The sequence below is a fragment of the Amorphotheca resinae genome (genome assembly GCF_003019875.1).
Source record: "Amorphotheca resinae ATCC 22711 unplaced genomic scaffold M430scaffold_13, whole genome shotgun sequence".
Lineage (NCBI taxonomy): Eukaryota > Fungi > Ascomycota > Leotiomycetes > Helotiales > Amorphothecaceae > Amorphotheca > Amorphotheca resinae.
Genome location: NW_020194483.1, coordinates 644,326 through 668,008, shown reverse-complemented (window position 1 = coordinate 668,008; position 23,683 = coordinate 644,326). Strand labels below are relative to the sequence as shown.

The 23,683-nt window shown below is 50.0% G+C and overlaps 8 protein-coding genes across 8 annotated transcripts; 4 read left to right on the top strand and 4 right to left on the bottom strand.

Moving 5' to 3' along the window:
- Positions 1-126: 126 nt before the first annotated feature.
- M430DRAFT_61821 (hypothetical protein) lies at positions 127-3,507 on the top strand. The gene is made up of 2 exons (XM_024868950.1): positions 127-363; positions 421-3,507. The coding sequence occupies exons 1-2, from the start codon at positions 199-201 to the stop codon at positions 3,379-3,381; spliced, it is 3,126 nt and encodes a 1,041-aa protein (XP_024717064.1). The 5' UTR covers positions 127-198; the 3' UTR covers positions 3,382-3,507.
- Positions 3,508-4,626: 1,119 nt separating this feature from the next.
- Positions 4,627-5,426, bottom strand: M430DRAFT_188080 (hypothetical protein). The gene is made up of 2 exons (XM_024863956.1): positions 5,240-5,426; positions 4,627-5,026 (listed from the first exon to the last, which is right to left on the bottom strand). Exons 1-2 carry the CDS (start codon positions 5,293-5,295, stop codon positions 4,669-4,671), a joined length of 414 nt encoding a protein of 137 aa, XP_024717063.1. The 5' UTR covers positions 5,296-5,426; the 3' UTR covers positions 4,627-4,668.
- Positions 5,427-6,201: 775 nt separating this feature from the next.
- Positions 6,202-9,089, top strand: M430DRAFT_37454 (hypothetical protein). The gene is made up of 5 exons (XM_024867126.1): positions 6,202-6,483; positions 6,540-6,838; positions 6,897-7,336; positions 7,385-8,451; positions 8,572-9,089. The coding sequence occupies exons 1-5, from the start codon at positions 6,281-6,283 to the stop codon at positions 8,654-8,656; spliced, it is 2,094 nt and encodes a 697-aa protein (XP_024717062.1). The 5' UTR covers positions 6,202-6,280; the 3' UTR covers positions 8,657-9,089.
- A 76-nt stretch (positions 9,090-9,165) lies between these two features.
- M430DRAFT_37453 (hypothetical protein) lies at positions 9,166-10,999 on the bottom strand. The gene has a single exon (XM_024867125.1). It carries the CDS (start codon positions 10,990-10,992, stop codon positions 9,229-9,231), a length of 1,764 nt encoding a protein of 587 aa, XP_024717061.1. The 5' UTR covers positions 10,993-10,999; the 3' UTR covers positions 9,166-9,228.
- Positions 11,000-11,194: 195 nt separating this feature from the next.
- Positions 11,195-12,527, bottom strand: M430DRAFT_147515 (hypothetical protein; the record flags this gene model as incomplete). The annotated part of the gene is made up of 3 exons (XM_024863070.1): positions 11,195-11,700; positions 11,748-12,211; positions 12,270-12,527. The coding sequence occupies 3 exons, from the start codon at positions 12,525-12,527 to the stop codon at positions 11,343-11,345; spliced, it is 1,080 nt and encodes a 359-aa protein (XP_024717060.1). The 3' UTR covers positions 11,195-11,342.
- Positions 12,528-13,534: 1,007 nt separating this feature from the next.
- On the top strand, positions 13,535-14,257 carry M430DRAFT_109711 (hypothetical protein; the record flags this gene model as incomplete). The annotated part of the gene is made up of 2 exons (XM_024861301.1): positions 13,535-14,036; positions 14,103-14,257. 2 exons carry the CDS (start codon positions 13,535-13,537, stop codon positions 14,255-14,257), a joined length of 657 nt encoding a protein of 218 aa, XP_024717059.1.
- A 524-nt stretch (positions 14,258-14,781) lies between these two features.
- M430DRAFT_147508 (hypothetical protein) lies at positions 14,782-17,458 on the top strand. Its single transcript, XM_024863069.1, has 4 exons — positions 14,782-15,414; positions 15,502-15,728; positions 15,777-16,439; positions 16,493-17,458. Exons 1-4 carry the CDS (start codon positions 15,043-15,045, stop codon positions 17,118-17,120), a joined length of 1,890 nt encoding a protein of 629 aa, XP_024717058.1. The 5' UTR covers positions 14,782-15,042; the 3' UTR covers positions 17,121-17,458.
- A 259-nt stretch (positions 17,459-17,717) lies between these two features.
- Positions 17,718-23,511, bottom strand: M430DRAFT_61815 (hypothetical protein). The gene is made up of 4 exons (XM_024868949.1): positions 21,086-23,511; positions 19,375-20,779; positions 19,112-19,324; positions 17,718-19,064 (listed from the first exon to the last, which is right to left on the bottom strand). Exons 1-4 carry the CDS (start codon positions 23,061-23,063, stop codon positions 17,912-17,914), a joined length of 4,749 nt encoding a protein of 1,582 aa, XP_024717057.1. The 5' UTR covers positions 23,064-23,511; the 3' UTR covers positions 17,718-17,911.
- Positions 23,512-23,683: the final 172 nt, after the last annotated feature.

Here is a 23,683-nt window from a genome sequence, read left to right as displayed (position 1 = left end):
GTCGGAGGTTATGATAGGCTTAAATGTCATTTATTCATGGGCTTTCCTGCCCCGCTAAATGTTACCTAAATATTTGTTTGCTACGGTGTACGACAAGGCTTTCAATCCCCGCCGCATTGAATAGCACAGTTCAACACCTCACATTTTGGAGGACGGGCATGACAACGCCTGTCCTGAGATTGATAAAGGATCCTTGCCATGTCGTTCTCTATCGAAGTGCCCGGAGAGGCAAATCCTCTTACCCCGCAGCAGGTCTATCTCGCTCTCCAATCTGCAAGTTCTTCGCAGCAACTCAGCATAAAGACCGGCACTCAGCAGCTACAAAATTGGGAGACACAACGGGGCTACTACACATTGTTGCAGGTATGTTGCATATTTTTGGAAATTCAAGGCTACAGTAGCTGACTGTGATGTCTCTAGGCCGTATACCTGGATAAATCCCTACCGACGGAAGTGCGATACCTAGCGGTCATTCAACTGAAAAATGGCATCGACAAATACTGGCGAAAGACTGCGGCAAATGGCATTTCCAAAGAAGAGAAAATGGGAATTAGGTCCCACTTACTGGAGGGGGGCATCGAAGAGGCCGATCCGAATCTTGCGTTGCAGAACGCCCTAGTCGTATCGAAAGTTGTTCGAATAGATTATCCTCAGGATTGGCCAGATGTTCTCACCGACTTGATCAAGATTTTACGCACGTCGAACGAATCGAATCAATTGCATTTACGGAGAGGTCTGTTGATCCTGTTACAAGTGGTGAAGGAGCTAGGTACGGCACGATTGCGGAGGTCTCAAACCAGTTTGCAGTCAGTCACACCGGAGATTGTGTTCTTGTTGAGTGAGATCTATGACAGGAAGATAGCTCAGTGGCTTCAATTCCTGAGGGGAAATGGGGAGGACGAGGGAGGTGCAATAGACGCAATGGAGAACAGCCTTATGGCTTTCAAGATTATCCGACGGTTGCTTATTGTTGGGTATGAGTATCCCAACCATGATAAGGCGGTTCAGGAAATGTGGGGCAAATATCAGGACCATTTCGGATCGTTCGTTGAAATTATGTCTCAAGAGCCTCCTGTTCTGGGTTCTCCTGCGAAAGAACTGGTGGAGAAGCATGCCATTCAATATTCAAAGCTCCACGTCCAAATGGCACAAGTACACCCTGCTGCTTTTGCTCTTTTACCCAATTCTCTTCCACTAGTGAGAGCGTACTGGGGACTTGTCTCTAAGTTCGGCGAATCATACGGTTCAGAGACTCAAGATTTCAGTGCCAAGGCATTGAAACATGACGATGGGAAGAAGAACGACAGACCAGCAATGGAAAAACTGTGCCTGAAGGGCCTCACTCTGTTACGTGCCTGCATGAAGATGTCTTTCAGCCCTGCGCAGTCGTTCAAGTATCGCTCGGCTGAAGTGAAAGAGGAGCAACAACAAGCTATGACATTTATCAAGACCCAGTTGCTTACTGATGACTTGGTCTCCCAGATGGCTAGCGTGATTGTTACCAAATTTTTCGTCTTTCGCCAAGTCGATCTGGAGGCTTGGGAGGAGGATGAAGATGAATGGGAAATTAGAGAAGAGGGTGGAGGTGATACGTGGGAATTCGAGGTTCGACCATGTGCCGAGAAACTATTCATGGACCTCGTTATCAACTTCAAACATCTTCTGGTTCAGCCATTGTTGGGATTCTTTATGTCTGTTGCCGGGACTGAACAGAGCACTGTGGTCACAAAAGATGCCGTGTACACAGCCATGGGGCTTTCAGCTCCAGTTGTGTTCCAAAGTTTTGACTTTGATGCATTTTTGACATCAACTCTGGTGAATGACGTTCAGCAGACGGGTCCTGGCTACAAGGTTCTTCGGCGAAGAATTGCTATCTTGATTGGGCAGTGGATTACAATCAAGATTTCCGAGACCAATAGGCCTTTGGTGTATCAGATCTTCCAGCATCTGTTGAAAAAGGAAGATGAGACAAACGACTATGTCGTCCGCGTTACAGCCGCACGGCAATTCAAGGCTGTCGTCGACGACTTTAGCTTCAACCCGGAAGGTTTTCTTCCTTATGCTCCGGATATCCTCGGCAGAATAATGGCCTTGATACAGGAAGTGGAAAGTACAGAAACGAAAATGGCTATACTGGAAACAATCAGAGCAACAGCCGTGCGACTCGAACACCACATCTCGCCCTTCGCGGATCAGATTGTGTCTCTTTTACCGGGACTTTGGGAAGCCTCGGGAGAAGAACACCTCCTAAAACAAGCAATCCTTACCCTTTTGTCAACATTGGTTGGATCCATGAAGGAGCAGTCGCAACGATATCATTCGATGATATTACCTCTTATCCAACGAGCCGTTGAGCCAGGTTCGGAGATGCAAGTCTATCTGATGGAAGAAGCTCTCGATCTCTGGTCTGCCATTCTTGCTCAAACTACAGCACCTGCATCACAAGATGTTCTAGTACTCGCCGAATCCGCATTTCCCTTACTCGAAATTGGTTCCGATAATCTCAGAGTTGTTCTGAACATTGTTGAATCATACATCCTTCTTGCTCCGGAAGCGATGCTGGGAGATGCTGTAAGACTCAGAATCTTGTCGTACATGGCAAATATTCTAGGTGTTTCAAAAAGAGAGCTCGCTGGTCATGTTACCACGATTGTGGAGAACATGATTCGTGCTGCCGAAGCTTTAGGCGGACAAAATGGGGTAGCGCTCGTTGCAAAAGACCTCCACGAATCAGGCTACTCCGACAAGATCTTTGAGGGTCTACGCGATGCTTGGGAAGCCAACCAAACCATTGGCCCAGAGCGAAGATACCCCAAAGAGGACGATGTAGTCAGAACGGATTATTTTACAATCCTTGCCCGCATAGCGCTCGCTGATCCCTCCGTCTTCATTACCATGCTCTCGACAATAGGCAATGTGAACGATGTCTGGGTGTGGCTCAGTAGTGAATGGTTCCGTCATTTCGACAGCATGGCGAATATCGACCGACAAAAGCTTTCTTGCCTCGCTCTGACCCGTCTTCTAGAACTACAACCCCCAGTAACACCCATGATCCTCGATAAATTGCAAGATTACTTTGCTATGTGGACCACAGTCATCAATGAGATGATCTCTGGCCGTGACGATGGTGGTGACAACCTCATCTGGGAAACAAATGAAGGCAATGAGTTTGAGGGACCGGAAGATGTGAGAAAGAGGTTGCAGGATGGTAGTGATCCGGTGCATACTATTCACACGTTTAATTTCGTGAAGCAAAGATTGGGAGCTCTGGTAAGCATGGTTGGTGGAGAGGAGGAGTTCCAAAAGAATTGGCTGGTGAACATTGATAAGGATGTCTTAGATGGCTTTCAGAATCTTGGAGTCCAGACGAGTATGGATTGAGAAGTATTAGATGACATGGTCGCCATGAGCATGAGAGACACATACAGACGACGTAGACGAATAAGATACCCATATATCAAATTACAGGTATCTAGACAGTGGAGTTGCGACAACCCTTTATGTCACGAAGATCTGCTCCGGGTTTAGGACCCCTAATGTTGATCAGATCTTAAAACGGACGGCCAGTCAATATCAACCTTATCTACACCTCTTCTCTCTATGTTTAAAACATGCCCGTATTTCTAGGCTATGAATGATCCAAGAAGGAATGGAAATAAACCCAAAAATCATTCCTGGCAAGCTAGTTATCATGCAGAGAACGTTATTGCGTACGCGGCTCAGTCGGGACTCCACTCTATCAACCATCCTTCAATTCGCATCACCAACGTCACCTCATCCCAACCCCCTCGAATCTACTTAGTCCCAGCCAACGTGCTCAAGACGCCTTTCTCAAACCTCTGAATTGATCAACTCGTTTACATCCCGCAATAATATGGGCGGGCATCACAATCGCAAGGTGCCATCTCGCGCTGCTCTTCCATCCTATATTATACGAGCAATCTCTTCTAGTTCCAGCTCATTCGGATCTACTTTAAGAGCATGATCATGAAAGGATGTAAGCGCTACCAGATCTAGACGGGACGGATGGTGCCGTTGTGGCCGTGGCCATTGCTGCGAATGGCACGTTCCCATTTTCGGAATCAGTGCTGAGGGAAGAGATTGAGAAGGTACGTATGGAGTCACAGAGCCCTGGAAAATTGGTGGGAGGGGTTACCTGGGTGAGAACAGTGCTTGCTGAGACGGGGAAGGACGAGTTTTGGAAGAGAGAAGGTGTGAAGGATGACATTAACGAGGCGACTCAAGGCATTTTTTTGGAGGGAGTTTGATGATTTCTCCTCTGTCCGGTGATAAGGTTACAAGTGGAACCTCGTGCTACTAGAAGGCCCTCCCCCAGATGCTGCTGCGATCACTTTGTCAAGGCTTGCAAGTTCTGAGGAAAGGATTGGAAGTGTTCGGCGGACTGAGAATCATTCCTGATGCTTCTGATATTGCAGAAATACTCTGTCGGCATGTTGGGACGTACCATCAAGTGACGGGACTTCTGCACGGATGCTTGTCTCTTCTGAACCTTTTAAGACATCATGTTTAGGAAGAAAACGAGGTTTGATAACGCAAGATGATATTGACTGCCAACTCTGCTAGACTGAGGCTTCTTGGTGGCGGTCAAAGCGTGGCCAAGGTATGGTCGAATTCCTTCAAAAGTCTCCAGGAGTTTATGACTACTGCTCATGACTTACAATCACAAATACAGGGGCCTCTTCCGCCATCAAATTGCAACAATTCTTGTGTGAACAATCTCATCAACAGCCTACCATCACCAAGCCATACCCCCGAATTTGGCACGGTTCTGGAAATGTAAATCCGTCTGCAAGTTCCGAATCCCGAGATCGAAGAGACTGGCCAGGACAGCTTGTTGAGCAGGGATGCCGGACCTTGTTGAACGGTGACATTGCAGATGGTTGCGTGATTTGGTTCTAGATGCGGATTGGTAGTGGAAGGGTTGAAAGTGAATCTGCAACTCCAGACCTCGGTGAGATGGAAATACTGACAGTTCGCTGACACGAATACAGAAGCGGAAAAGAGCCTGGACAGTTGCCTTTAGATGAGTCTGAAGGACAAATTGAAAGGGAATTTTTTCTAAGAACCGTACGTCCTTCCAAGATCACCGGATAGGGTTAACGAGAGCCTCCGGGTCCTTCGTTCACCGACACAACAATGGTCCTTAACTCCATTCAACTGTTCACCAATTGGACAGATTAGGTAGCCATGGGAATGCAGGGAAGAATTCTTCACTCACCAAGTCCTACACATAGCACGTTGCATCGGAGAGGGATTGCCATGCATGCCCAGCATTCATCACCCCACGGGGACAAGTCACGACCGAGTCAAAATCACAGAAGCGGAGATCAGCCGGTGAGATTGATATACATCTCACATGAACACTTCATCAGAGAAGGGCCTTTTTCCCCTCGGACACCGGGACCAACCAGAACAGATAGCAGGGGAACCGAGGGGTGATAGTCCTCCTCCGCATTACAGTTGATGCGAGCCGACCGACCTATCACAATGCCCGAACCTGGTCATCCCCGAAGAAGATTAAGGCCAGACCGCCGATCATCAGAACCTCAAATCTTCCCATTGCGGCATTTGGGTTTACATCCACGGTATGTAAAGGCACGAGACTGTGACAACGACCGAGTTCGGGTCAAAATAGCACCGATCCCCCGCATAGGCCTAAAGAGGCCAAGTGCGGGGAGCCCAACCATCCCCTCGGCGGCTTAAGCGAAGTTCTTCGCTAAAGATTCTGTCTTTTGTTTGAACTGATGCAGTGATGACCTCCAGGGGGTCTGACACTATCAAGAAGGTAATTATATTAGCCTTCGTTCTACGTCCTCTCTTCAGCTTGGTGGTACCGCTTTACGTAGCATTCCCTTGTTGGGTAAGTTTCAGCAGCAATAGCACTGTTACTGGACCCCGAAAGTATCCGGCACCCAGCTGATCCTTGGTTGATGTACCCTGGGTCCTGCCCTTATGTGCATTGCGAGGATGTAAGCCTCTCTTATTCTCCTTATGAAACGGTAAGCACCTCCGACCTTCGCTGTATGTTTTGTTCTCTTGAGCTTGTGTCAGCTGCACGATAACTGGCAATCATTCCCCCGCATTCATTATGTTAGCAAAAATTATAAGATATCAGCTTCACCCTAGGGGTTCCAGAGAAAGCTGTATATAAGCCTAGTGATCACACACTCCTTATTGGTAGGAAAAGCAAGAGATTTCTCTTCCTCAACCTACGATTCCAAAGGCTTTAAATTTTCTCCTTAATTCTAAGCTTGTAACCATGAGTCTCTCTATCCGGGGAGTCTTAGCTGCATTTTGCGTTGCAGTTCTTGCCGTGGCTAGTGCTCAATCAACATTCAGTCCTGCCCGACCACCTGCGATACCCCTCGGGGTCAAGTCGCCCTACCTAAGCACGTGGCAGTTTGCAGGGGGTGATGGAGGAAATGGCGGATACCTTGCTGGACAATGGCCAACCTTCTGGGCGTGAGTCGAAGGTTCAGATAGTTACCCAAAAAGAAAACCAGACTGACGTTTTGAAGAGGCCAAATCACTGCTTGGACTGGATTGATTCGCGTCGATGGTACTACATATACTTGGATGGGAGCTCCGGAAAATGTAGGACCACCAGTCACGCAAACTGCGTTTGAGTATACGTCAACCAAGAGTATCTTTACGATGAATGTGGGAGGCTTGGTGGAGATGAATATTACGTTTCTTTCACCTCTATATCCAGATGACGAAAAGCGACAATCTCTCGTTTTCACTTATCTGGACGTTGTAGTACAGCCTATGGATGGCGCTGCGCATGATGTGCAACTGTATGCAGATATTTCAGCAGGTAGGTCCAAGTACCCCTATCATGTGATTTTTGTAACATTAACTGACCAGAAGTAAAGAATGGGTTGCAGGAGACCATTCGTCAGTTGCACAGTGGGAAAATGGCATCACTACAGATAACATTGCGTACCACAGAGTATACAGACAGGAGCAACTCCTATTCAGCGAGACCAACCAACAAGCTGATTGGGGCTACTGGTACTGGGCCACAAAGAATGGGCCAAGACTGAACTACCGCTCTGGTCAGGATGTTGTTGTCCGAGGTGCTTTCGCTAGCAATGGATCAATAGGAGACTCGAGTGATACCAATTTCCGGCCCATTAACCAAGATTGGCCAGTGTTTGCGTTCTCCAGTGACCTTGGCCGAATCACTAGACCTACCAGTACCCTCTACACTCTTGGTCTGGCTCAAGAGGAAGCTCTACAGTTTGATGGTGAAACTGGTATAGTACCACTTACTTCTCTATGGACGAGCTATTTTTCAAGTGAAACCGATGCTGTAAGCCTCTCACAATTTTCCTTGCGCCAATATTTCTGACTGATATAGCTTTCATTCTTCTACAACGACTACGGCTCTGCCAGTTATGCCTCCAACAGCTTCGACAACAAGATAGCTGCCGATTCCATGGCCGCAGCAGGACAAAATTACTTGACCATCACGTCCCTCTCAGCCCGTCAAGCATTCGGGGCAGTCCAACTCGTCGGCAACTCAACCAAGCAATATCTTTTCCTCAAAGAAATCAGTTCCGACGGTAACGTTCAAACAGTGGATGTCATCTTCCCCTTCCACCCAATCCTCCTGTATACCAACTCAACCCTGCTTAAACTACTCCTGGATCCCCTTTTCGAGAACCAAGAAACGGGCCAGTATCCCAACGCATGGAGCATGCACGATCTCGGATCCTCCTACCCAAACGCAACCGGCCACCCCGCGGGAAACGACGAGCAGCAACCGCTAGAAGAGTGCGGGAATATGCTCATCATGACCCTCGCATACGCCCAAAGGCTCAAGGACACTGCATACCTTTCCAAACATTACAAAATCCTAAAGCAATGGACGCAGTACCTCGTAGCCGAAGCTTTGATCCCAGCGAACCAGATTTCCACCGACGACTTCGCCGGCGCTCTCCCTAACCAGACCAACCTAGCTCTCAAGGGAATAATCGGCATCGAAGCCTTTGCCGTGATTGCGAACCTGACAGGGAATGAAGCAGATGCTAAGAACTACAGCGATATCGCGCATTCCTACATCACGCAATGGCAAGTCCTAGGCGTTGCTCAAGACGCCACGCCTCCTCACACCACGCTGGGCTACGGACTCAATGATACGCATGGCCTCCTATACAACCTGTACAGCGACGCGGAATTGAATCTCGGGCTCGTCCCGCAAAGTATCTATGACATGCAAAGCACCTTCTACCCGACCGTCGCCGAGAAATACGGCGTCCCCCTGGACACGCGGCACAACTACACGAAGAGCGACTGGGAGATGTTCAGCGCCGCCATCGCGAATCCCGATACGCAAGCGCTCTTGATCGGCCATCTGGCAAGCTGGATTAATGAGACGCCGACGAATCTAGCTATGACGGATTTGTATGATGCACAGACTGGGAAGTGAGTCCTCTTCCTCTTCTTCTTTTTCTCTGAATAATCTTCCCTTCTCCTCCCCCTCCTCTTCTTTTTAGATCCCTCCCTTTCAATCTATAGATAGACCCGATTCTGAGATATTCATAGTTGGCCCATAAACGCCGGGGATTTCACAGCGCGCCCTGTGGTCGGTGGCCATTTCGCATTACTCGCATTGAGGGCTTCGGCATGAAATCCTGATGAGCAATAAGTAAGCAAGCAAGCAAGGTAGCAAGCTAGCTAGCTCTAGGAATGCAGGATAACACCAACAACATGATCCTAAGCACGGAAGAAGGCGAGAAGCGGTCCATGTTTGCCCTCTCGATGAGTAGTAGTGACAAATTATATATATATACCAGTATCCGAATCCAATACTACATGTTCTTTTCCTTCTCTCCCCATACATCAATCACACGAGGGTCAAGATCCGTGGTGATCTTGTTTCTCATCGGGTTCACCAATAGGTAGCCTCAATTTGTTTATGTAGGTAAAAGGGGGAGTCAAAAGCATGAAGCGAGAGGAAAGAAATGGGGAAAACCTTGCTTCAGGTTTTACGTTGCGGGTTTGAGGGGTTATTATTATAGCACTAAGTAATGCATTAGTAGGGAAGACTGTTAATAGAGGGATTGTATATATAGTTCACCTCATCACTATTATATACCTAGCAATCATCACGAAGTGTGAAGCTAGTATCATAAAAAGCATCGTCGTTCATTATTAGTCTTTACATAGGTACTTAAGGTACACGACAATACTATTTCGACTTCATCTCCCAAGTCCCTCTCTCAATCCGCTAGTCCGTAGACTCAGCCTATTATCATCTCTGAAGGGTAGCATACCCGCCACATCTCTCGGTTTCGCACTCCCATTCCCATTCCCATTGCCATTAGCTTCCCGGTTCTCGGGCGCTTTCGCCTGTCCGTTCCCTTTACTCGCAACCTCCAGTGCCTTCCTCGCCATCTCGCCAACACCCAAGCCTGTTCCGCTCTCTGAGCTTCCGCGCCTGCTCAGGCTCGGGGTCGTGCGGCCCATTAACAAGCCGCGGATGCCCCCCGCCTTGCGAGCCGGCAGTTCGCCTTTGCCCTCTCCACAGACGTAGAGCAGGTATTTGAGATTCGGCAGCGTCTGCCGGATGTCGATGACTTTTAAGCCTTGGCTTTCCGCTAGACATTCGATGTTCTTGTTGAGGAGGAACACGCCGTAGTCGAAGCGGAAGCGCACTGTCCCTTTCATGTAAAGGGGGAAGGTGCGCTGGTTGTCGGCGAGGAGGGAAATGGGGTCGTGGATTATGGTGCGTGAACCGAAGGGAGAGATTGGGTAGGGGAGGGGGATCGAGAGGTAGTATTGGAGCATGTCGACGACCTCCGCTACGTACCCGAGGGCGGCCGAGACGATATCTTCATCAGCGTCCTCGTAGGATGAATTGGGGAGCGGTAATCCACATATTGTAAATAAGAGAGGATGGTCTGTAGCCTCTATACGGAAGATCTTCAATAGCTCCTCACATATTCTCCGACGCTGTCCGTGAATAGCAGAAGTTGTACTTTGCAGGAGAGAGCGGCAAGTCTGCAGCTTTTCCTGCGCCGCGTTAACGTCTTCTTGAGCGCGTTCTTGCACTTCTCGCCCGGACTTGATGGCGGCTCTGCGAGCGGCGATGGATGTTTTCAGTTCGGTCCTGCGGCGGAGGGATTGCTTGAGGAGCTTTCGAGAGGCGGTCACATAGCGTTCTGCGAGGATAGCGTGCTCTTGGGCTTGGGACGTTTCGTCGACGGGTAATGATTGAAGGATGGAGTTGATTTGGGAGGCAAGTTCTTCGCGCGTTGCTAGGGCGTCTTGGATCGATTCATCAAGGTTGGAGAGGCGCATTAAAGCGCTATAGGAAGAAGTTGGTAGAGTTGGCGCAGGTTTTGGTTTTGGAGGCTTCGAGGCGAGGTCGATCGAGTAGATACCATCGATTAGGTGGAAAAGTATACAGTTTGGCGGAAAGGGTTGATTCTCGAGTGTCCCAATGAACTGAAGCGATTGAAGATTGACTTCCTCCGTGATAAGAAGAGAGAAATCTTGTCTTTTAACCCATATCTTGATCGTCAATCTATTGAGTCGAGTAGTAGCAGGACCAATCCCTGAGAGGTCAAAGAAGCGGAAGGTAGGATTCATTGCCTTCTCCACCACTTCGCTGATGTATATCGGATCTTCTTGTCCCTCGCAGTGCAGTGTGAAGAAAGAGTCCGCCATCCTCCTATCTATGACATTTTCCAGCTTCTTCTGCCGAGAGTCAGGGCTCTCAGGACCCCAGCTTGTGTTCGTTCTTTGTAGCCCTTGCGCTTGGAGGTCTGAGGAAGAGCGCGCATGGTGGAGTTGAGGTTCTCGTAGAGCTTCGATCTTCTGGGGTGACTTATTGAGAGCCGCATCATCGATTGTTCGCCCGCGCGGCCTTGAAAATGTAAGATTTCGAAGGTATATGCCTTGGAGATGTCGTAGCTTCCGGTTGCGAGGCAAGAGAAGAGGTCGGGGAGGTTCGGCACTCATGTTGTTGATATATTTGGATGAAGTGGTGTTGAGTGAACGGAAAGGGTTAGTACGCGTCACGGAATGAGGCCGCGGTTCAGCCTCGTCGAGCCTCATTCAAATACTCTTGCAATTCTCTGGGTCCTTGACTCTTAATCACCACGGATGCTCCCGACAGCTCGGTTAATATCAATTTGAGATCCAATTCACAAGAGTAAACTATCTCGATTTAATACACTTTTTGGAATACAATCTTTGCCTCGTGTCGTTTTCCTCGCTATCAGCGTAATCAAGCCGTGATCCCTAAACTCCACCATTGATATTTTCTAGTCTACATTGGCTTTTACTTCCAAACTACCGTAGAATCCTGATTACCGCTTCTTCATAGGCGGCTTTGGTCTGACTTCGTCCGCGACGACCGGATGTAGCATCACCTTGTTGGGGCATTGAGGACTATTGGATGCATATCCCTTGTGCCAATCGTAGCTCACACCATATGCGAAAATAGTCCCGTCCCTATTGAAGGCCGTAGCAGAGATTGATCCTCCTACACTAGGATGTCCCTTGAGCCGGCTTTTCGCATCCTTGTCCCAGAAATGGAATGTGCCATCAGACCCTGCAGTGCTGAACGTGCCGAAAACGGGGTGGGTTGAAATAGCGTTGATCGTCCAAACCGTGATCGTATTGTTGACTGCTGGATCTCGATGGCATTTGAATGACATATTAAGACTAGGGATATTAGCATTTATTTTGATATCTTCGGGACGAGCAATTACCTAGCCTCCTTGTCGTTCACATACTGGAACGCACATCTTCCTTCTATGCTTCCAATCATATATCCGTTGGCATCCTTGAAGCAGCTCACTGCTCTGGTCTGATGCTTCAGAGGACTTTGTCCAGTTTTGAAAATTTTGCCCGGGTCGTCGAGATTGACAATGTTGATGTGTCGCTCGGCTGTTGCGATGACCAAGAGCTTGTCTTTCACGTCCATTGCATAGACTCTCTCCTGGCAAGGTATAGTAGCAACAGCAGTTGATGATCGCAGGTCCCAGTACTTGACAGTCTTGTCCCAGGAACCTGTTACCAGCATAGGGGTATTCGTATTTGGAATATCGACGAATCGAATGGTTCGGATAGGAGCATCGTGAACCGCAACATTCTGGGCGGGAGCGCCGTTTGCGCCAAGGTCGAGCAGCTTAGCAGATTTATCTGAACCTGCGCCAACAACCTTCTGACCGTCCTGTGGAGATCCCAGGTTAGCTTCAGGGCATGGAGCTCTGCGGTAATCACAGACGTACCTTTGCCCAGTCGCAACTGAGCACAGGGCCAGCGAAGTCGAGGGCCGCTACACCAGTACCTTGCGGGTTCTGGGTAACGTCGTAGATGCGAACCTTGTTGTCCCACGAGCCCACAGCGAGGTGGTTAGCTGCGGGGGACCACGACAAGGCAGAGATGCTATCTTCTGGTGGAGACGAGAGCTGAACATCTTTGCTCAGATCGCCACCGGTGTTGCTACTCTGCGTGGCCGCTGGCTTACTGCCAAAGAACGCAGACATCTTCCCTTGACGATGGCTGGAAGGGGGAGCTCTGGACGAGAAAGAAGAAGAAAAAGGCTGGATTGCCCGCGACTTCGCGTACTTACAGAGGAGTGTGCGGAGGAAAGGCTCCGTAGCAGTCGTAGTAAAGAACAGACCTACCTTGCCCTTTGTTTCCAAGACAACTTACCAGCCTTTGCCTTTGAGCGCTGAGCAGGAAGACATGCACGGCGAGAGGGAAAGGAGGCACTGCGGGGGAGTGATACTGGAGGGATAGATCATAGTCCTGTGCTGTACCGCATTGCATATTTATGTTTATCTTTATCTTGGTCTTTATCTCGACAGGGAGGATTTATTGATTAGACGGCGCCGCTTTAGGACTCGCGACATGCGTCCCTGGGATTGTGTGCCGAGGGCGGTCTGTAGCGATGTGTGAGCTGACTTGATATCAGTTCTGGTTCGTAAACTCTGTAGATAAAGGATTGTATACATATCTACCTACCTTAATCAGAGTACTCTTTCTTCTTGTGCTCTGCTGAATCCCTTCTCCAGGGGTCTCGATATCACGTGATTCTCCGCACCCTGTCCAACCGCTGTATATTACCTTATATATATATATATACATATATATATATATAGAAGTCGCACAACGTCAGGCAAGCACCGTAAGGTACCGTATATCAGACCCACTCTAGGTAAAATATCGTAAAATTGCCGCTGCATCTAGAATATCCCGTCTCTCATGTTCTCCCAGACACACGAGGCAGCTCAGCCGAGTCAGCCTGCCACTAGCCTCCCTAGCGCGCCCGATTTAGAATACCCGCGCCGCCTTACCCCTCTTGGAAGTCCCTTTAGACCCCTTTGGACCCTGGGGCGTTTTTCCGGATTATTTTTACCTTTTCCCTGAATCCCTGATTATTTTTGTTTTTTCATTGTTTTCCCTAATTATTTTCGACTTTATTTATCTCTCCATTCCTGATCTCCCCCCTCCCCTCCTCTCCTCTCGTTCTTCTCCTCCTCTCTCCAAGATGACTGCCCCGCCACCCTCTTCCCTCCCTGTTTCTGCGCCCGCGACAGAGAATGCCACGAGACTCGAGCCCCAGTCCTCCACCGCTTCCTCCAGTGCCGCCGAACTCGCCAGTGCAAAGATAAGCCTGAAGGCCGCCCTGCGACACTTCACCGACTTCCCCATCCCAGGCATTGATTTCGTCGACATCCTCCCTCTGTTCGCGTCGCACGCCCTGCACGAATCTCTCATCCGCGCGCTCGAACTGCAGGTCCTCGCCTTCAGCAACGGCAAGAAACCTGATGTGATAGTGGGACTCGACGCCCGCGGCTTTTTGTTTGGTCCAAGTCTGGCTCTGCGGCTGGGGGCTAGCTTTGCGCCTGTGAGGAAGCCGGGAAAATTGCCTGGCCCCACGGAACAGGCTGGCTTTGAGAAGGAGTACGGCCAGGACTTCTTTCAGATCCAGAAGGATGCTGTGAAGCCGGGGCAGACCGTCTTGGTCGTTGATGACATTATCGCAACGGGTAAGCTATGCTCGGACCTGGGGTCTGCCATCTGAAAGGAACTACCTTGCTGACGCCGTTCATTAGGGGGATCTGCGTCTGCCGCTGGAAAACTCGTCGAGCAACTTGGCGGGACATTAATGGGTTATCTATTTATCCTCGAACTCGATTTCTTGAAGGGCAGAGACAAGCTCAATGCCCCGGTCGAAACCCTTCTCCGGGACGACGTTATGGGCAAATAATTCACAGGGGGCTTTTAGGAGTACCCTTCTCATTCACATCAGGAGGATTTCCTTGGCGTTGGTGGGCATTCAACATAGAAAAACATTGCATAATGACATCTCATGACGGGATGGACAGGGCAGGGAAGATAAGGAACCGGAAGGGAAGGGAGGATTATTTCTGAGCGCGATCTTGGAGCTGTATCGTTCTTCTTGCACATGCTACTGCTGGACTGCAAAGGCTTCCGGGCCCCACGAGGCTAGTTTCAATAGCAAAAGCACATTATCAAGTTAAAAGGATCCACCGAGTCTCTCAGGACAGATGCGTGAATAATCCGGAGCGTGTTGCTCCTTGAGTAGGACTGTAGGAGTCAGCAGTTGGCACGGAAATGAACTGACTACTGTACTGAGTGGGGTGAAGCGTCTCACCTCGTAAACCCCCACCAAGGGCTCAGTCATCAGGTGTTATGCCAGGGTTCCGCAGATATAATTCATATATTATATGACACTGCCACGGCCATGATCCCTTCCTCAAACCCATAAGACAGATTCTGTGTCTAGCCCCCCTGCCCCTTCTCCTGATCTCGAACAAGGCTTTGACGCCTTTATCAAAAGTATCAAAACTCGATAGCATGGGAGATGGCTCCTCGGCGAAGCGGCAACTCCCGCGCCGATCTGGCCCCAAAAATAAACGCATCACAAGAGCCGACATCAACGAGAGAAACCACCAGCATACATCTGGAATAAAATGCTCAACACCGATTTGTCCCACGGCTCTCGCGTGAACCTGTAAATAGGGCTATGGAATGCCTTCCTTCTTCACTTTCCAGCAAGGCACCGAATCGCGGGGCTCGAACAACGAATCTTCTCCCCTCCTCGGACGCTTTCGCGCCGTCCCGCGCAACCAGCGAAATAGCGTCGTAACCTTCTCGCAGACGGGTTTCTCGAGGCCGGGTTTAGGGCTAGGCTATGATTCAATATTTGGGGACGGGGAGAGAGACGGGGAGGTCGGCGATGAGGGCGAGGAGGGAGAGGAGGGGGAGGAGACCGGCGCATTAAGGCGGTGGGCGAGGTTGATGAGAGATCTTTGGATAGAACCTAAGCAGGCGGTCGTTGCGAGGGTGGTGCGCAAATGGTGGAAGAGGTGGCTTGTCCTTGCTGTTCTGCCAGCTCTTCTGGTGAGTACTGCTCGGCCTTGCCTGCCCTGGACGTGCGGCAGATAAAACGCGTGTGGAGAGAACGAGACTGATAATTTCTGCGTATAGGCTGTGGCGTGGTGCGCGTTACCGTTTCCCCAGTACGAGTTACCAGATGACGACGACGATGATGGACTGGTTCTTAAGCCAAGCCCACTGGGACATAAGATACCAGGTCATGGAGAAGCGCGGGTTGAGATCAACTTCTGGTTCTTCCTGTTCGTATACTACGGGTTGTACAATATTACTGCTTTGATGTGGATCACGAAGGTGTTCAATATTTACAGTCTCAACTGGTCAGTCCCTTTCCCTTACCTCGAGATACCTTACTGACCTCGCAAAAGGTGGCCACAAAGTTTAGGCTTTCCCTTGACAGTCTCAGTAATTGCAGTTATCTCGATCATAGGTCCGATGCCCATATATTGCTTCCCACAGACCCTATTCATCGCACACCACAACACATCATGGATATGTTGGACATTTTTTATCATGTCCATGCCCCTCATAATAGCCTTTGCCATCCTCCTCAACCACGAGCGACATCTCGGCCTTCGACACTCCCTCTCCGAGACCCAACGAATTTTTACCTCCTCTTGGTGGACTGGCGACTCAGATACCCTATCAGCCAGGGACCGAGCACGCAGACCACCGGCGAGCCAAGGGACTTTTGATCCAGATGCCCCGCTTGACGTGGTTCTGGCTTCAGACATGACTAACTATACTCGTGAGCGAGCTCTGACATTGAGAAAGCGATGGCTCCCGGCGAGCTTCGTGAGGTTTATATGGTTTTGCACGGCGCTGTTTATAGGCATGATGGCCTACGTACTAGGAGAGTCATATGCGGAGATTTATCTAAGAACTTTGCCGCATAACACCATCGAGACGATCTTCTACGTTTATAGTTGGGTCATTACGGTCCATTTACTAGATGGATTAGTCGGATGGATATTAGGCGGTAACGAAGGACAGAGAGTAGGGAGCTATCCCTTGGGATGGATATTCAAACTGTACGTCTCCCTGCCCCCGCGCCCATCTCTTAAGCAAAGCTAAAATTCGCTAGCTACTTCTCCCTGACCTACCAAACATACGTCCGCGCCCTATATGCGCGCCTCCGCTCTCCCGCGCAATTCGTCTTTCTCCAAATCCTCTCATCCTCCTTCCTCATCATCCTCGGGCCCCTCACCATGTCCGCCCCCTTCCACTCCCTCCTCACGCTCCTCTCTATCAACGGCCAGACCCTCCAATCGTACCAGAAGTTCTGCGCCCGCAACGTCTTCATCCGCTCCCTCTCCGAATCCGTCAGCATGCTCACTTTTCTCGGATCCATCCTCGTCCTCCACTACGGGAGCAACAAGGACGTCTACCCCTACTTCGCCTTCGACCAGGAGCAGACGCCCACCCCCGTCCCCCCGCCAGGAAACGGATCCCCCGCTCTCCCCATCGGCGGCAGTGGCGAGGGCTACAACTTCCAGCTCACCCTGTACGCTAGTATGGTGACCTGGGCATGCGAGATCGTGGCCGGCTGGATCGTGAGGCGCATCCTCTGGCTCGGCTGGAAGATGGACGTCACGGGCGAGGCGCGCACTGATCTGGCCATGTGGCCAGAACTGCTCCCTACCGGCGTGATAGTCATGGTGCACGTGTTACAGAACATGCTGTTCTCCATCGCAAGACTGCGGTTCCATTAATCGATCGAACCTTCCCCCTCCTCACCAGTTCACGCGGCAGGATATTAGAATCGGGTCATTTAGGGAGCGTGGAGTTTAGCGTCGTTTTCTTAGTTTCTTAAATCTGGGTATTTCCTTTTTACTTCCTCCTCTCGTTGTTTTGTTTGAATGAATATATACCCCTGAGTATCGATTATACTGCATTTGGAAGATAACGAACGCACGGTTTTCAAGAGGTCAGGGGATGATCTTTCTGGCCTTTCCTTCTTCATTCACGATACCTATATACCTATATATATCTCGATCTATATCTAAATCCCCCCCATTTACTTACTTACTTAATTAATACCTACCTACCTACCTTATCCACATCTCCACATCTCCACCAAAACGCAAGCCAAGCTACTACTACTACTACTACTTCTTTCCTGAAACGTGCTCAACTCTCAACAAAGAAGGGAAAAATCTAAGAATAAATAGGGGAAGCGAACTCCGATACCAAGCAAGGAATCCGCCGCCCCGTCCCGTTCCGCGCTCTGAAACGCCTCCCGGGAAGCGGAAAAGTAAAGTCACGACTCACGAGGGACCTCCGAGATGTACCTATTATATAAGGGAGTAGGGATAGATAGATATATGGAGGGTGGTACGGGGGTAGATAGAAATTGATTTGATAACTTGTACAAGAGAGAGAGATAGAGGACTTCTCAAACTTTCTATCTATCTAGGTATTCTACAAACCATTCTACGAACCCCCTTTGGCATTATTTCCTCATGTTTCTCATTTCTCTTCTCTAATCGTGTCCCTCATGAATTCAACCCTGTCCGCTGTTAGCGGAGCCCTCCGTTCTTCTGGTGAAGCTCAGTCTTCTTCTCCGATTATTCTTGTCGGAGAAAGATTCCCACCTCTTCAAGCCGGTGTTGAGGTTTTCCGCCGCTTGTCCCTGGTGCTCCGCATCCTCTTCATACCAGAGTCTCGGTACCAATAATCGATATGGCATGGTGATGCCAGCCGGATCCTTGGCATTAACTTCCACGTTGAGGCAGATGTCCAAGCCTCCCTCAAGGTTAATAGCTCCTCCTCCCACTGCCTTGCCAGGTCTTTCCAACTGAGAGGTAGGCACGATGTGGTATTTGTTGGTTGGGGGAGCAGGTTGAGGTTGAGGGTATGGGCCTGCGATGGACATACTTGGATCTTCGACGGGGTGGCCGGGTGTGCGACCGAAAGGCTTGGGGAAGTAACGTTCGTCGTCTTCCAGCCCGCCGCCGCGGAGTCCGGAGCGAACATCCTGTTGATGGTAAGGCACGTCGTCATCGCTATCCGCTCCATAGCCGTTTATACCGCCATCGTCAGGTCTCGATTTACTATTTCGGCGGAAGAGACCCTCCGGTAAGAAATCCTTGCGGGTTAGTGAGAGCGTTCGCCTTATAACACTATTCGACCTCTGGGACTCGGTAGAGCCTCGGCGTGAGCGTGAAAAGGATGGGCGGCGGTTAAAGAAGCCAGGGTTTGAAAGAGGTGGACGGGAAGGATCAGGATTGCCACCGTCAGGACGATAGCGGGGTCCTCGGCCTCGGGAGCTTGAGAGGCGTCGGAGGAGACCCTCACGTTTTGGTGGACTCGGGCTTCGGTCGAAAGACGCTTCATCTGCGGTTGGTGGAGGGCTTCGTTCAGGATCATAAACACGGATTGAGCACCAATTACGGCGATTCAGCAATCGCTTGTTGTTTCTCTGCTTTCCATTGACATCGTGAGTAAAAATCGGAATCATATCTTCATCTGTGTCCGCATCGAGGTGATGAATCTTATTGCGCTTATTAAGAAAATCAGCAATCGCATCTGGTGGAGGCGTATTGACGATGGCTGAAGATATGATATTTGGCATGTAGCGGTAGTCACGATCCTTCGGAATGTTGAGCTTCGGGTTAGAGTAGAACTGGCCGATTGCAGCGAGATGGACGTCGCCACTTTACTGATTAGAAACATATTTGCAGTAGGGACAAAGAACGCTTACCCAAGGATTGTGATGCGGACAGATTTCTCGGCAGCCAAGTTCTGAAGCTCGTCGATGAGGAAATACCGTTCATCTTTATGATGCTTAGCTGTCCAATGATCGTCTAGGTCATCCAGGATTTCGACTCCTCCATCCAGGTGATTTAAGAGACCTTTGCCCAGCAGTCCCATCCTGCTAAGTGCTTTGACGGGATCCATGACTCTAGATGTAAGGCTAAAGGGACGTCAGCTTGTGTTTATAACGGAGTGATACTAAAAGCTCACATGTTTTCCAACCAGACCATTCTCGGGTATGCAATCGGAACACCCAACAGAACTATGAGATGCTCTGTTTCTCCCTTAACGATATCTGTTTCAAGTCGGTCAAAGATTTTGTCATAAGTTTCGGCGCTGACAACCTCGCCATTCGTTCTCTCCGTTCGACAATCAAGGCCAAGAAAAGCTACACTCCGTCCAAGATGCGTGAAGATGCTTCGGCTTAACTCCGGAATGTATGGACCTGGATGTGTACCTAAAATCCAACTGGGTTCAGTGTCCTCCCCTTCGTCGATGCTACTTTGGTGTTGGAATAACATGTAGTACTTGAAGGCGACTGATCCCAGACCTGACATGATCGGCGACCTCATATAATGATCAGGGTACGACCCCCAACCATCAATGATATCATGGTCGTCAAAAATATTGATCATTGGGATTTGTGAGGCCGCAAAACCGAATAAACCTTGCGAGAACCACATTGAATATCGATTCAGGTAGAACAATTCGAGTTCCTCCTGGAGTTCTGGCGTGAATGGCATACGTTGCTTATGGTGTTGATCTCTGATTTCAGTCCATTGCTTGAATAGTACAGTTTCGTGTTGGACAGCATCATTATATAGTTGATCTCCACCGCCAAGCATGACATGGAATGGCTGGGTTTGGTGTGTGTTCAGAACGTCTCGCCACATTGGATCCGGACCATTGAACTGGTTAGGGTCAACTCCTGCGCTGAAACCATTGCAGCTGTAGAACATGATGTTCATGACCTGGTCACGAGCCGGGACCCAGAATCCAGTCGCAGGGCCACGATTGATTCGATAAGCAATACGTTGTTGCTTCTCTCGAAGTTCTATTTCAATGTTGAACCTCCAGAAGGTAACCCCGTATTCTGTATGCAGTCGGAAGCCTCGGATTTCTTTGTACTTCCCGGCTTTCTCTCCATCGTAATATGGCATCTTGCGCGTAGCCTTCTTCGGATCTTTAATGCCATCGAGTGGGGTAGGGCGGGTTTCAAAGATCCCCTGATCTGATTCCTCCTTGGATAAGTCCTGCATCTCGTTAAGATGGTCTACAGGTCGAACGTATAGAGTTCTGCCATCTCGTCCAACCTTGGGAAGACCTGCAATTGGATCGATGTATTCAGAAGCAAGCTCACCAGCCTCCCCATCAACACGCGCTGGAGGAGGAGGTAAAAGGTCCATCGGCTGGACGAATAGCCGAAGAGTCGGCGCAAGTTCGTAAGAAGACCTTGAGTCTTCAGTTACTATCATCACACTTCCTCTCCATATTTCTCGCTCAGGTCTCGGAACATTAGGCGGATAACGACCTTGGCGTCTTTCCCGACGCATGCCGCAATACCGTAATAACGGGCCACTCTTGAGGAACAAAGGTGGTGTGAATCTTGTAGGGGCTATATGAGGGCGCGTCGGACAGGTTAGCAAATGAGGCTTTAGAATGTAGGGGTCATTAGATTCAGGTGATTCAGGTGATAAAACAGGAGATAAAACGGGAGACAAAATGGGAGATAAAACACGAGATGCCAGCGACTTTGAAGATTCAGGTTGAGCGGCCATGACAGTCTGTGTTCTCGCTTTACTCTTGCTCTGGCCTTCCAGAAACTGAACATGACTTCGCAGCCAAGAAGGCTTGTTCTGCTGAGAAATACACCTTTCACAATTGTTTGCTGAATCAAAAAGTTGAACTTCGGGTACTGTACCATTTGTGTTATCATATTCCCCATCGTAAGCCTCTATTTTCCGTTGTGTTGTAGAGCTCCTCCTTCTACCGGTGTTTCCTGCTTCCCACCAAGCCTTGTTCTTCTCTGCCTCCGATCTTTCCATCACGTCTAGGTCGAGCATTGCTCCATCCAGCAGAACAACCCCACCCTTTCTCCATTCATCCAGGCGTTTCTTCGGGGTATAGACTCCTGGTCCTGCAGGCCTCCCAGGATGAAAGATATTGGAGATGTGATGCCCCCCTTGGTGCCCTTGGCGATCCGAACTTCGCACATAATCTCCATTGTTGGGTGCAAGAATTGCGCTCTTGGCACCGTTGACTGTCGCAGGTTGAGCCATTCCAGGTTGGCGTTGACTAGTAGGACGTGCAAGGCTTCCAGAGCCACCTAAACCACTGCGGTACATCTGATGCTGGTTGGTGGGTGCCTGAGCTCCTGTCAATTGCTCAATTTTTCGTGAGTCTCCTCGCCGAGTAGGTTTAGCATCAACCCCGACGTTACCATTGTCACCAATAGGCTCTGCAAATGTAAGCGCCTCCTGGGGCAATGAGGGAAGTTGCTTGTCTTTGGAGATTTGAGGATGACTACTGAATGCGGTGCCCCTAGGAGGGCTCGCTCCGGTCGCAATTTGTTGAAAACTGTCGTTGACGGACGGTCTTCGCGGGGCAGTGACCTCCTGATATTGCTTCTCAGCACTACTTCTACGACTGATCCAGGGATCTCCAGGTGCTTCATTCTGCAACTTATTGCTTTCGCTGCGGGACGAGAGCCATGCTGTTGCAGCTACTCCAGCGGCTACTCCAGCTGCTCCTACAGCTGGTATGGCAGCTCGCTCATGAGTGCTCGATCCGCGTCGAGAAGTAGGACGGCTCTGTGGTTTCTGGGGATCAACGTTCTGTTGCGGTTGATAATCGAAACCTCTGCTTGTGGGTGAAAGGATTGGTACATCAGCTGGAACTGCGCGCCTGTTTTCAACAGTACCACTTCGTTGTGGCTGCTCCTTTTGTTTCCTGCTTGGGTTCGTGGCCAGTCCAGCTTCAGGTACAGTCTGGGGCCCCGGCTGTGAGCTGGACTCTGGCGCTTTCACAACAGGCCGATTCCTGAAACGAACAGAAGTTCGTGCTGTTCGCTCATCTCCACGATCAGATTTGGCCTCTCTTGCAAGAAGCTCAGCTTGCTCAGCACGGGCTCGCTTTTCTTCCTTGGTGATTCCGTCTAGCGTCCGTTCTAGCCTCTGTAGAGGGGACCTGTCTGGCGCCCAGTCTCTACGTCGTTGTGCCCCCCCTTCTGAAATCGATGCGTTCCTTGGCCGTGATTGGGGCCCATCAAGGTATTCCGACCTCTCATGATTCCATCCAGATGCGGTACCCACCCCCCTGCCACTACCACCTGTTCTCTCTGTGCCTCTGTATCCGTCTCTCATACCGTAAATATAATCCTGGGGGATCTCGCCAGGACTCATTGGTCCTTCAGGTCTTCGAGCCGACCTTGGACGAACAGCAGTTTGGTAGGTTGGGGACGCCCCGTTGCTGTATGGCAGCTTGTAGCTGGTAGGCGGAGGAGGTCTGGGGGCGTCTGGTGCCGCAGGGGGTGGGACTTCGTCGAAGTATTGTTCTCTGTTCCGCGAGTCTCGTCTTCGGCGTCTGTCCGTAAATTCCTTGCTGTAATCGACTCCGGCATATCCAAACGATGGAGGTCGAGGTGTTAACCCGTCTCCACGAAAGCTCGAAGCTGTCGGCGACACGAACGGGCTTTGTGTAGAAACAGTCGGCGCCTCTGTCAGGGTCGAGTTCCTGTTCTGTCTGGACTGCGATATGGAGGATTGGCCCGACAGACGGTAGCCCTTCGTGTCCGTATTGATCGTAAGAGGCTCCTTCAGGGTCGGGTTTGCATCACGTTTGGCCGCCATCATTCGGCCTACTTTTTGGGGAGGAGGTTGTCCCACATAGGGGGCTTCCATGGTGAAGGTGGATGGCTGTTGATTTTGGGAGAAAGGTGTGGAACTGAGTTTAGGGCTTTGGCCAGGAAGAAGAGTTGGTTCAGCAGAGCGTGTACAAGCTATATGGCCTCAATGCAGATGGAGATCCAGCTTCTTTCACTCCTTGTTTATTTCAATCGTCCATCGAGCATTAGGAGCAGAGGTTGAAGGCCGGCATTGAGCACTGGATCTTTTGTTTTGTTTTGTTTTGCTTGCTCTGCTTTGCTTTGTTTGCAACTTGGATATGCAGAGCTGTTGGAGGCTTGTGAAGCGTTCAGTCACTCACGGAGCAGTGGTCGAGCGGTGGGATGGGCAGCAGTCGCAAGGACATGATGAAGGTCAGTGAAGAGTAAACATTGCACACAGAGAACGCACAACAAGCTCCGTTTCTGCAGAGACGCGCAGGTCGTCCTCGAAGACTTTATATACAAGCTCGGGAGGTTGGTCGTATGCTGTCACGACCAGCTCGTCGCCCAATAGTCTTGTTGGCCTTGTGGCTCCTGTCCCCAGCCAAGACATCGCGGATCACTCGTCAGGCACAGATCAGGCATCCAGGCACCCACTTGTCTTGTATTCAGTCCTCGTCGGGAAGCCGCTAGGCC